The 13894-nt window shown below is 41.1% G+C and overlaps 1 protein-coding gene across 3 annotated transcripts in view; it reads left to right on the forward strand.

Moving 5' to 3' along the window:
- Positions 1-13894, forward strand: part of Nrp1 (neuropilin 1) — a 172251-nt gene that overhangs the window by 124456 nt on the left and 33901 nt on the right. For 2 of the 3 annotated variants that reach the window (XR_006148365.1, XM_042685935.1), the window contains exons 9-11: positions 359-690; positions 6370-6514; positions 10013-10117. Coding sequence is in view for 2 of the 3 variants with exons in the window: in XM_042685935.1 (XP_042541869.1) it covers positions 359-690; positions 6370-6514; positions 10013-10117 (582 nt within the window). In the remaining variant the exon portion in view is untranslated. The remainder of the gene's footprint in view (positions 1-358; positions 691-6369; positions 6515-10012; positions 10118-13894) is intronic. The other variant, XM_042685936.1, reaches the window with a different exon arrangement.

Below are 13894 nucleotides of genomic sequence, written 5' to 3' on the forward strand. Positions count from 1 at the left end.
CATATTTACCCTCCTTCACCCTTCATATATCTTCAACCTATTTTAAACTATAAGCTTCTTCTGGGCAGCTGTCTGTCTTTGACCCAAGGATAACCTGGATACAGAGAGTGCCTCAGTGGCTACAAAATGGGTAGAAAGGAGTGTGTTTTTTGCTGAGATGTGATGGGAAAGGAAGACTCTAAAAGAACAAAAGAATGGTTTAAGGGAGAGAAGATGCTGGCTTAAGGTAATCAATCAAGAGACACATCCTTTTCTATGAATGGGTATGAAATGATTATCTCTTCAGTTATATTTTCCCTTTAACCATTGCATCTTCCAGGAGGTAATTTTACCTTCTCTGGTTCATTCTGCCTCCTAGATTACCCATGCTCTGGAATGCTGGGCATGGTGTCTGGACTTATCTCTGACTCCCAGATTACAGCTTCCAACCAAGGGAACCGAAACTGGGTGCCAGAAAACACCCGCCTGGTGACCAGTCGCTCTGGCTGGGAACTGCCGTCAGCCCCGCACCCGTATGTCAATGAGTGGCTGCAAGTGGACCTGGGAGAGGAGAAGATCGTGAGAGGCATCATCATCCAGGGCGGGAAGCACCGGGAGAACAAAGTGTTCATGAGGAAGTTCAAGATTGGCTACAGCAACAATGGCTCAGACTGGAAAATGATCATGGATGACAGCAAGCGCAAGGCTAAGGTGAGGTCCTGGGCCCGGGACCAGACCTGTGGCTTGTCATTTCTCATGCCTTAGAGTGAAGTCAAGGGTTTCCAGCATTTCTCTAAGGAAGTACTGGTTCTGGTTTTGTCAGCAACATCTCTATCACTGGGACTAACAAGTCCTTGGTGTTGATCATGTCTGTGAAGTTAATAGCTTTGCTGGACCCCCTGCTTTCTCTGTGGGAATGGCCCACAGTCCACCCCCTTCTCCAGGATATCCCTGCAGGGAGGTGGACTTTGATCAGAAGACAGCCACCTATAAGAACCCATAGCCACCAACACAACTGGTCTGTCTGTTGTCCCTTCTCTCATCTACCTGGTTTAAGTGTTTTATTTCTTACATTATTTTTGCTGTGAACTCAGGGCCTTGACCTGCTAGGCAAGCACTCTACCACTGAGCTACAGCCCCAGACATTGTTTTTAAATGTTTAGTTGTGCTGGAAAGCCAGGCAAAGGTAGCTCATGTTGTAATTGTAGTATTCAGGAGGCTGGGGTTCCAAGCCAGTCCCAGCAGAAAAATCAGTGAGACTCTTTATCTCCAATTAACCAGCAAAAAGCCAGAAGTGGAAGTGTAGCTCAAATGACAGAATACTAGCCTTGAGCCCAAAGCTAAGGAAAGTGCAAGGCCCTGCTTGCAAGCCCCAGCTTCCCTTCCCTTCCCTCTCCCTCCCTCTCTCTCTGTCACACACACACACACACACACATGCGCACGCTCAAGCATGCACACATACACACAGAGCAATTGTGATGGAATACACTTAGATAAAATTTATCATCTCAACCTTTCTAAGCATTCAGTGAAGAATGATCAAGTGTAATCAGATGGTTGTGCAGTCTCCAGAGCTTTCTCATGCTGTACAACTGAAATCTGTACCCATTCAGCCACAATTACTCATTTCTCCCTTACGACTCCAGAAGTCACCATTCGCTTCACTCTCATCTATATGAACTTCACTCCACTAAAGCCTCATGTTGGATGTAAAGTATTTTTCTATAGAGAAGCAGCATAATGCCCTCAAGACCCATCCATGCTGTTGCAGTGTCAGAATTCCCTTCTTTAGGGAGGCTGAATATTCATTATGTCTAGACCACGTACTCTTTATCCATTCATCCACTAATAAACATTTGGATTGAAGGATCCGCCTCACAGAAAGTCAGCAGTTTAGGTCTATTCACATTGTAGACATGGAATTTGGTGGATGATAATTGTCCCTCAATAAAACCTACCTTTTCACCTCAGCCTTTCAATCCTGCTTTGCTCAGAACTTGCCCCTCTTGTGGAAGTGGCTCATAGTTCAGTAGCAGGAATATTATTCTTCTACCAACCCTGGCAACTATGAGAGTGTGGTTAGGTATGATGATTTAGGCATGGTACTGCAGGCAGGAAACAATCCCAAGTACTGCTGCCAGCTCACACTCCTCCAGATCTACCACTCTGAGGAGACCATCATGGCTCCACAGATTGCAGGTTGGCCCCAGAGTAGCTGGCCATCAGCAGGCCTATGTTAGGAGAAATGTAAGAATTTCTTGCTGTGTTAATTTGTGGCTTCCAAAACATTTTTAGTGTTACATTACCTATGTGCATTGACTTTCTTCTATATATTTCACAAACTTGAATCCTCATCCTTTATGTTCACCTCTATTGGTTGGGTAGAAGGAACTATCTGTCTTCCTAGCTACTCAGAAGGATGAGATATGACAATTGTGATTCAAAGCCTCCCTGGGCAGGAAAGTCCATGAGGCCAAAAAGCCAGAAATGGAAGCGTGGTTTATGTGGTAGAATGCCAGCCTTGAGGGAAAAAGCTAAGGGACAGGACCCAGGCCCTAACTTCAAGCCCCAGTACCAGCACACACACACACAAACAAAAGAAAGTATGAAATAAACCCCAGAGCCTAGAGCTTCATATGTGTGCATGTTTTCTGCAGGGAGCAAGCTACCACACTGTATAAGCTATAGATCTTCAGCTTCCTGCATAGGGTGTTCTGATGTGACATGTTCTTAAATATGAGGGCTCTGAGAAAACAAGCTGCCACTTGTTTTTTGCTTTCTATCTTTAGTACTAGTATTTGAACTCAGGGCCTTGAGGTCAACCCATCCTCTACCACTTAAACCATGCCTCCATCCCAGCTCTTCTTGATAGTTATTTTGGAGATGGAGACTTCCCGATTTGTTTTAATACCCAGGCTGGTTTTGAATTAGGATCCTCTAAATCTTAGCCTCCTGAGTAGTTAGGATTACAGGTGCATGCCACTGGCGCCCAGCTGCCACATGCTTTTCATAGGAAAAATCAAATACTTCCCATACTTGTTATCTAACCCGCATTTGCAGCTGAATCTGAAGCCATTATTCCATCACAGTAAAGTGGGTATAGAATTTCACAAGACCCAAGACACATGTTTTAACTTTAACGAAATCCTCAATTTCAGACTGATTGACTATGTTGGATTTTAGTCCTATGTTGGATTTTTAGTCCCTATGATATTTAAAACCATGCCAGTTTCTAATATATTTATGTAGGGCCTAACCTTGAGTCCTAACACACCTTTCCATTGAAACAAAATCTCTAAGGAAACAGTGGTTTGATGGGTTAAGATCCTCTCTGCCCTTTCCTATCTCCTGCTCCAAGCAGGAACAGGGCCTGACAGGGTCTGGATTAATGGACTTCTCCAGAACAGAGGGGGAGCAAAGTCCTTATCGTCCACAGCATAATCGTAGAACACAAGCAGTTGGTTCCCACACTCTGCTTCTGCAGTTGAAGCTAGCCAGGTCCAAGTGAGTTAGATTGCTAATATCCCCAACTTACCACAGGCAGCTTTGCTAATATATTCACATTGAGTTATTTTTTTGCTTCAGTTAAAATTGAGGGAGGAAATGTGGATGCCATCGATACCCGGCCTTTGTTCCTTCATCTTCAGAGCCTTGCTAATGTGGACAGAGCCATGTTATGGTATTTTCATTATAGTTAACATCATACTGACAACAGCTTAATTGGGCCCAACAATAATATATATTGAATTCTCAATTGCTGGCAGCAACTGCAATTCTATCAACAGTTGCAGGATCCTGATAGTGAATTTACTCTTGAAAAAAGGAAATTAATTATAAGAGGCAGCTGTATGTGAGCATTTTCAGATTCCTTGCAGCTTTTCTGAATTGGAAAAGGCTAATCCGTTAACTTCTAAAACTCAGAAAACCCCTGGTTATATTCTGTCTTAATGAATCTGTCTGTCTCCACCTGCATGCTTCCTCTGTCATGACATCTAGCACTGAATGACCACATCTTTGACTGCTTTAGGGCATTTTGATCCAGCCAGTGGGCCTGTCTAGTAGTAATATGCAGGGCTGGCCAGAGACTCCATCTCATCCATCATTTGTAGTATCCCATGCACAGCAAGTTAAAGACAAATTTATGAAACCAAATGTATTTTCTTAGGCATAAAGATTTCTCACCTATTGAAAGGAGGAAAATAGAATCTGTGCTCACTGGTATATATCTATAGTTCCAGATAGATGTGAAACCAAGGCAATCGATCACTTGAGCTTAAAGAGTTCAAGTCCAGCCTGGGCAACCTAAGGAGACTCCCCTCTCAAAACTTTACAACTTTGGTGGGGGGAGGGAGAAACGGGTGCGGGGAGGGGATGAGTCTGGGAAGGGATGGAAAGGGGAAACAAAGAGGAGGCAACAATTCTTGATAAGAAATGTACTCGTTATCTTGCCCATGTAATTGTAACTCCTCTGTACGGTATTCTCACAATAAAAAAAAATTTAAAAACATCAAAATAAATAGGAGAGTAGATTACATGATTTCTAAAAGTAGAGTCATTTTTAGTAGCATAGTTAAGGCTTCGATAAAATCCACCTAGGTTTGAATTTTGGCTCTGCCTCTTGTCATCTCAATGGCCATGAACAAATTTCTTGACTGCTCTGTGCCTCAGTTACTTTATGTATAAAAGAAAGATAATAATAGAATTTACCACATAAAGTTATTTTGAGGACTAAATGAATTCACATATTTCAAATACTTAGAACAACCCATTACACCAATAAAAGGAAAGTCCCAATGATAAAGGATTATTAATTGTTTTAATCTTCTCCTTCATTCATGCTCAGTGGAATTAAGTGATGCTAGGAAAACAGGCCAGGCAGAGAACTAGCCATTTCTTGAAAAAAGAAAATAGATTCTTTTTTTTTCTTTTTTTTATTGTGAAAATAGTGTACAGAGGGGTTCAATTACATGGGCAAAATAATGAGTAAAGAAAATAGATTCTTATAAAAAGGTTTTTATTTTGCTGTTAGTGTATCAAGAGAAATAAAATAATTCAGCAGACATACTAGTAGTGAGTAGCCAAGCTCCTGAATAAGGTCGTATAGTACCTTCAAGTTGGTGATGTATTCAAAAGAGGTGACAAAGCACACTGTCATTCAACCAAGATTTAGTGTCCTTTGTAGTCAGGACCTTTGCCACTTTCCTGACACCAGAGGTTTGGTTTTGTTTTTTAACTATGAACAACTCCTACTACAGTATTACTTGAATAGGGATTTCAATAAGTAAGAATGGGCCAAGTTCATGACATAGGATTGGTAATCTATTAAATTTACTATCTCTAGCTTGAGGGTAGCTGGGTGGTAGATTGCTTGCCCAGCATGCAAGAGGCTCTGGGGTCATATCCAACTCTATTAAAAAATTATTATCTCTTTCTTTAGAAATTTAATACTATACTTTGACAAAACTGGAGCCCTGGCACTTAAGAGCAAGTAAGCTGGCTATTTATTGAAAATGTGATATCTATTATAAGCTCTGGAAAATGGCACCTCCTTTCCTGAGTTTCTTCCTCTACCTCAAAGAAGTGATAGCGGTGTCACTTCTGCAAAGCTTGCCAACATATCACGTAAAGCACCTTATTAAACCCTCAGCTTCTGCCGCAGACTCAGCATGGACCTCAAGTTTCTTTAGAAAGGACATCTGTCACTGTTGTTTTATTCCTTTCCCAGGTATGAGAGAAACGTCAGCCATTTGCAAAATGCTGGAATTGGGCTCATTTCTCTGCCCTATCAAGGGTCCTGAAGGCAATGCAGGAGTTCGGGAAATACCACATCCAAATATTTCCCTTTGGCCTTCAAATTTAGGGCACCTGAGATACAGTAAATTCAAGGTGGCTCTTTCCCTGAACTTCTCTCATCAGCCCAAAAGCAAAGGCAGTGATCTCAAATCTCTTCCAGGAATCTTCACAGCCAAAGAAGCCTAAGATATTGTCACAGCAAAAGACAGTGGAGGACAGTATCTGGCTATCTCTCCCAGACAAGCTCCATACAGTCCATAGCTTGCTTTTCTCAGGCTCTACTCACCTGTCCTAATGTTCTTTGTTAACCCCTAAGTTGCCATTACTCTTTTCCTTAGGAGAAAGTTATAAGAGCTTCTACATCTGCACATATGCACTTTACTAGCATACAATAGTCCTACATATGTAACGACATACAGTTTTTTCTTCTCTTATCGACTTTCAGTTTGTTTATAGATCAATTATAGAACCCTTAGCATGTAGAGAAAAAAATATCTTGACTCACCTTCACAGGGAAGAAGCACTCACTAAAAGGGAAGTTTGGTTTGTTTGGTTGGTTATTTTTGCCTAAATAACTGAATTGTGTCTGCTTCCCAGAGTTTTGAAGGAAACATCAACTATGACACACCTGAGCTCCGAACATTCCCTCCTCTTTCCACACGATTCATCAGGATCTACCCCGAGAGAGCCACTCATGGTGGACTGGGGCTAAGAATGGAGCTGCTGGGCTGTGAAGTGGAAGGTAATTACAATTTCTAGGTCTCTGCCTTTTATATTTCCAGTTTCATGCACTTATGCCTCTGATGGTGCTGTTGCAAATTACTACCTTTTCCCATGGGTGAGCCTGCATGCCTGAACCCGCAAGTTAGCAAGGCTTGACATTGTGGCACACAGCACCCAGCAGCACCTGTACAACTCTTACTATTGACATAACTCTCTTCAGATCAGTGGGGTTGTCTCTCTTGATATTTTTTGCAATAACTTAGTGAGGTGAAGTTGATATAATGCAAAATTTACCATTCCATATATTCTATTATACCCTATCCTCTTCTATTCTTCTATATGTATTCTATTATACCCTATCCTATTCTGTTCTCCTATATGGAATCTTTCTATGTTGGTCAGACCTGCCTTGAGTTTGCCATTCTCTTCTCTCAGCCTCCTTAGTTCTGGGAGTTGAGCCATGCCTTATAGTGCCTGGCTTCAAAATTTGACATTTTAAGAAGCCTGTTGTGGTAGTGCACACCTATAACCCCAGTTATTCAAGAGCTAGAATAGTAAGAGAAATTCAAAGTTGGCCCTAGCAAAAGCTCAAGACCGCATCTACAAACAAAAAGACTGGCATATCTGAAGTGGCAGAGCTAAGTGCAAAGCCCCGAGTTCAATCCTCAGTAAGACTCCCCCCACCAAAAAAAAAAAATCATCACTTTTAAAGTGAGCAAATCAGTTGTATTTAGTACATTGACATTTTAATTGTACTACAACCACTTCTTTCATTTCCACTACTGCAAAGTAAAACCCTCTATTGAATACATAGTCTTTCTTTCACATCACTTTCCCAAGCCCCAGGCAGCCACCAATTCCTTTGACATTTTAGGTATTGTTTAGAGTTCTTGTCAGATCCAAGTTTCCATCTGTGATGCTGATTCTCAGTGCAGACTAGCAGGAAGCAGCATTTGACAGCATGTAAGACATCAAGATATCTTAGGTGGATGTCTTAGGCTGCTTCAAATAAACAAAGCCTTGCATAGGTTTGTATGTTTGCAATCATGGTGCAGGCTGTTTAAGGATGTTACCACAAAGCTTCAGGTTATCATGGGAAGGTCATATCAAGGACAAACTCAGTGCATATGCTGACCTCAAGCCTGCACCCTTTTTCAACATAGAATGAGTGAGATGAATGTTTTGACTTGGTTATTGTGCCCTTTACTGCTTTATGTATTAGAATTTCCATCTGCCTTAGATTTGAGCATAAACCCTACACCAGCTTTTCTGTCCCCATCAACATCTTTTTCCAGGTTAGCTGGAAGAATGGCTATTGTTGGTGCCCAGATGTTAATCAACTGAGCATATGGTCATAGTTGTTTCTAAGAATGCTTCTTAATATTACCTTCCTGGGATTAGAAAATTATTTGTGTTTGGAATTACACAAACATAATGACATTCCTAAGCACATTAAATTCCATAAAACTTTTTCTTATGCACACAGACTTTTCAGCTATCAATCACCACACTAATGAATAATTCATAGCTGTCATCTAAACTCAGGTCATTATCTCCCATTCTCTTCTGGGTAGTAGTCTCCATATCTGTAATCCTGTCCCAGCCCTCTGCATGATCTAGTCTCTGTTAATACAGACTACAAGTTCCCATGTGACAGAGTTTGGCAAAGATGCCAAGAAATGACAATCAGATTGTTAAGGTGAATGGAGAAGTGTGGGGTTCTGGAAGAGGGCGGAGCTCCAAGGCAGGTCTTTCACTAGGATCCTGGAAAGCAACCTTGCTTTAGGTGCATAAATGGCTGACAGCACTACCTGTGCAACTTCCCACTGTTACCTCTGTAGTGAGTTAGGTTGACATTGCTGGTGAAAGATTCTGCCTACAGATCCTTCCAACACTCACAAGAGAGAAGTTGCCCTGAGCCACATAAGCAACCATTATCTATGGCAATTAAAACCAAAGCTTTTTAATAAACCTCCCCTCAAACGGATGAACCAGTCTATTTGCTATCACTTGTCCCTTGTTCTGTGAGAAGAATGCAGGATAAGGACGAACTCCAATCTAGCCTCCCATGACAGTCCATCCTGCTTTGAACTAGCTTATATTTTAGAAACAGAGACATATAGAAAATAAAGTCTTTTCAAATAGGCAAGTTGTGGCGCAAAAACTATTCACTTCTTACTTTTTTGTAATTTAATTTAAGCACTCCTTAGACCACTTTCCAGGTGGAATTTCTTTATAAACACCATTAGAAAGGCAGAAAAGTCAGCAAAATGAGTAGACAGTTTCAAATTCTTAAATGTTGCACTTTAACTAGAACAAGGACAGCTTAGGGAAGACAACTTTGTAGACTTCCAGAAAGGGTTCTACTGATCCAATGGTAGCAACAAATAGAGCCCAAGATCTGTGTATATGAGTGGGGATGTGTGTGTGTGTATGTGTGTGTGTGTGTGTGTGTGTGTGTGTGTGTGTGTTACAAAGTCTGTATTGCATGCCTCAGTGGCGTGTGGGTTACCTATATGTTATGACTTCCGGTCAACTGTTTTTCTACATTTTTCATAACTCTACTCAGTACCTAAGCACAATAGCTCACAGTGTCATGTCCTCACTGAAAAAGTAGCAGCTGCTGGCATATCTTTCCTGGCCAGGGCTTAAAGAAAAGGGGCTCCCTCTATCTTCTAGCATCTTGTATGGTTCCCAGACATCAAGGGAACTGTACCTTATCTCAAGTTCTGTAAAATGAAATGCAATGCTCAGTACTGTAAAATATTAAACAGATTGCAAAAATGAGTAACAGGCTGAAAGAAAATAGACTGAACTAATGTAAAAAACTTCAAAAGCAGTCTTTGATTAATGTTGGCAAGCTTTCAATGACAAATTCAAAGATATAGAATACCTGTCAACAGTGGAATGCAATCCCAAAGGAGTCCAGGTAACCTGACCTCTGCTTTCCAAGACCACTCCTCTCACGCACCTGCTCTGGAGAGAGGGCTCACAGGTGGAGGGGCTGCTTAGGAAGAAGTAAAATAACTTAAAAAAAAAACAATATGGTACTAAGTGTGAATGCTCATGGCTTCCTCTTGGGAAAACATTAAAATAGAAACTTTGCAAATTCAGTCAATTATAAGAAGACAAGAGAATTCATGACAAGTGAATTCTCTAGCACCCTGAAAATGAAATGGAAAAACCTCTATCACCAAAGTTCTCAACTCCAGGGACACGCATAAATAACTAGGAAGAATTCAAGAGCTTTTCAGAAAAAGGATGTTTGTGTAGATAACAAAGTAGAAAATGTGGAGACAGCCAAATCTACTGAGCAGATATAGATCCAATACCCAAACAATGTCGTCTCTGATGCATTCTGAAAAACTTCCAGTGTATTTAGCGTCCTGAAAGAGCTCAATCCTAAACGTTCTTACTGAGATTAGAGTTTTCTGCAAAAGTGTTAATAGACCCAACAGCCAAAGCCTCGAAAACACATTCTAGGGGAATGACATGGCAATTCTGGATTTTGTTTCAGCACCCACAGCTGGACCAACCACTCCCAATGGGAACCCAGTGGATGAATGTGATGATGACCAGGCCAACTGCCACAGCGGAACAGGTGATGACTTCCAGCTCACAGGTGCAAAAACCATCTTCATCTCATTGCTGTGCCATTTCAGTTCATGTTGTAGTAGAGATCTGTGTGTGTTCTCATGACTCATACTAGTGGGCACCTGGGTAGTGGTAGGGCTGCCCTGGGAATAGAGGCAGCCTCACCATGGCTCTGCATCTTCATTTCTTCATGCAATCCACGTAAACAATTTGTCTGAGTCATTTCCATTACCAAAGGCTAAGGTTATCTCATAATTGAGAAAGAATTTCTCCAAGAAGGGTTGTACTGAGCTACTCCTTATCTCTAAACACTCTGTCTCACACTCAGACACTGCCTGCATTCACAATTATAAACCTTAGAATCAGTTCCTCACTCCTGCCTTTAAGTATGTACCATCCATTCACAACCATAAACTGTAGCTCCTCCCACCATTGAATGATGTACACTGTGACCCATTCACAGACACACACTGGAAGATCAGGATCTCCCTCCTGACTTCAGATATGCACATTCACATTAGTACATTACCCATTCACAACCATGCACTGTAGTGTAGTATGTTCACTTTCCTTTCTAATGAGAACAAATCTTTTTTAGTGGAGCCCTTATCCTACTAATTAATTAAACTAGGTTTGTATTAAAATAGGCAGATTTTTAGGTTGGGGGTTTTATAAATTATTTTACACTAAAATTTACAAAGAATTAGTTATTTCCCATCACCACTGACTAGCACATATCTATCAGACATGATGGGTGGCAAATGCCTCATAATCTGGCATTCCTCCATAATTGTTCAAAACCACAAGAAGCTAGAATGCTCCCTCTTTTCCCCTTGGATTGGTAGAGTAAATATTTGCAAGTGGGAAAATGGGATTATATCCTTTGGAAATTGGTCAAGGCACTAGGATTTTTCACCCTGTTGTTTCAAAAGATGTCATAGGAACGTCCTTAACTACCTGAATTAAAAATCAAGCCAGATGCCAGTGGCTCTTACCTATAATCCTAGCTCATCAGAAGGCTGAGATCTGATGATCATGGTTTGAAACCAGCCTCGGCAGGAAAATCTGTGAGACTCTTATCTCCAACTTAAAAAAAAAAATGCTACTCAGAAAAAGGCTGGAGTGGTGCTGTGGCTCAAGTGGTAGGGTGGTGGCCTTAAGCACAGAGAAGCTGAGGGACAGAGCCCAGGCCCTAAGTTCAATCTGAAAGAAAGGAAGAAAGAAAGAAAGGAAGGAAGAAAGAAAGAGAGAGAGAGAGAGAGAAGGAAGGAAGGAAGGAAGGAAGGAAGGAAGGAAGGAAGGAAGGAAGGAAGGAAGGAAGGAAGGAAGGAAGGAAGGAAAGAAGGAAATCAAGCTTCAGCTGGGAATTGGTGGCTCATACTGGTACTTAGGGTACTTAGGTACTCAGGAGGCTAAACTCTGAGGATCACAGTTGAATGCCAGCCTGGGCAGAAGTCTATCAGAAACTTACCTTCAACTGACCAGCAAAACACCAGAAATGGAGATGTGACTCAAATGGAAGAGTGCCGGCCTTGAGTAAAATATCTAAGGGACAGTGCCTAGGCTCTGAGTTGAAGCCCCAGTTCCAGGACAAATTTTTTTAAAAAAAATAGAAATATATCCCACCTCTAATAGTTCTCCCTCTGAATTTCAAGGATAATTGCTTACATATATATAACCAGTAAACATTACATTACTATGGGCTTTTAAATGAAAATCTCATATATTATAAACACAAAGAGTTAATTCTTGTGAAGACATTTTCTATGGAAGATGTGAATTTCAGGTTGAAAATCTTACAGCTGATATAAAAACCAGAGAACCATTCCCTGAACCATAGAACTTTCCTAAGGTTGCCTGTAAACATTCCCCCAACCCCCCAAATCTCAGGAGTTTGTGGACCCCGTCACACATCCATAGTGAAATTCCTCATAAAAAGGACTCACAGTGTCACAGTGTACCCTTTTCAATTGCCCCCTTGTGGAAGGGTTCTTTTCTTTATAAACCCTAAAGTGCTCAATTAATATTGATTAGAAACAAAGCCTCAGATTTAGTCCTCATATTAGAACAAACACCCTTCTCATTTTTGCATTAGTTCATGACTGAACCAATTGAAAGTGAAGTCTTTGAATGAAATAGGGCCAGTCTGTTAGCCTGGAGCAGATTGTGAACAGCAAGTCTCAAACTCCAGAAAATGGGCCATTTATAATAGAAACACTGACAGCCCTTGAAGAGAACAAGGTTTTGCTTCACCTACAATGTTTGAAATTGTTTCTTGAGTAGCAAGAAAAAGTACATTCTATTTTTTTACATATTAATATGACAAAAAGAAAGTCATTTTCTCAAACCAGCTCATATCTCAACAGTTCTATAAATGTATACACATAAGACCTGTGGTCATGTCCATCCTACTACTGCCACCCCTATCAAGAAGAAATTTTTAAAAACATGCTTATGCTTCTAATTCATTTATTATATTAAGAATTTTCATTTTCCTGGGGTTTTTGTTTTTGTGCTGATGCTGGCTTGAGTTCAAGACCTGGGTGCTATTTCTTAGCTTTTTTCACTCAAGGCCAGCATTCTACTACTTGAGTCACACCTCTACTTCCAGCTTTTTGCTGGCTAATTGAAGGTAAGAGTCTTGTGGACATTCCTGCCCAGGGTGGCTTTGAACTGTAATCCTTAGATCTCAGCCTCCTGAGTAGGTAGGATTACAGGCCTGAGCCACAGATGCCTGGCTTCCTTCCTTTTTTTTTTTTAAACTAAAACATATTTGGCTTTATGAAGCTATGATTTATCTTTTCTGGAAAAGATTCTGCTCATGAGAAATTATTTGAAAGGAGACAAACATTTGCCTAACTCTAGTACCTCATTACATCTAAAACCTGCCCACCTATGTTCACATATCAGTCTGCAGGTTTTGTTAACCATCATGGGTTTTAAAATCAGGTTGTAAACTTTGGGGTATTTGGTGCAATAAAACCAAATGGAGTGCTTCCTCAACCCCTGGTAGCTGGGAATGTGGAAACTGGAACCGATGCCCTTGAGTCTTTAACCCAGGTGCTATATATTTGGTTTCTTCTCCTGGAAGAACTTATATGTAATACAGGCAAGACATCCCACATAATACTCACTACATACAAAGGCTGCATTTCCAGTGAGTGGCTGTACCCTTGCTGGAAATGGGGGAGGGTCTGCCCTCCATGTTTGCTGGCCAAGGTGAAAATTCACCCCAAGTTACTCATTTGCAAATGCCTTTGAAGTCATTAGATAATGCAGTTGGCTTTCAAAGGCACCAGGAGGCCAAATTTCAACATTGGACTTCTGTGTACCCAACAATGGAATTTGTCTTCCAACCTATAACAGAACTGATAATGCATATCGGATAGAAAAAATGAGATTTCACCTTGAATCTTTCTCCTCTGAGGCCACTGGGAACAGAACGCTAATGTATTCTGGCCTCCTTCCAATTCTGCCATTATAGATTCACCTTCTTAACCCGAGAAGCATGCAATTCCTTCTCTGCAGTGCCTGCCTTCCTGAGGCCACCTGCACGTGTGACCCTCATGCAGTGTATTTATTGGGGTAGCACAGTGGGGTGCTGCCATCCATCAGCTTAGAGATCTCAAGACCTTTCCAAGAGCACAAATACACATACAAGGGATTTTCAGTCTGTGCAAACTGCAAGATAGGCCTGCTCTAGAAATAAAGATCATCACAAATCTTCATTGAATGATATTGTGAAGGTACATGATAAAACTACCTTCAATACATCCCATAATAAACCTAGACCCATGCCATGCCC

The sequence above is a fragment of the Dipodomys spectabilis genome, unplaced genomic scaffold (assembly GCF_019054845.1).
Source record: "Dipodomys spectabilis isolate Male_0828 unplaced genomic scaffold, ASM1905484v1 ptg000096l, whole genome shotgun sequence".
NCBI classification, from domain to species: Eukaryota; Metazoa; Chordata; class Mammalia; order Rodentia; family Heteromyidae; genus Dipodomys; species Dipodomys spectabilis.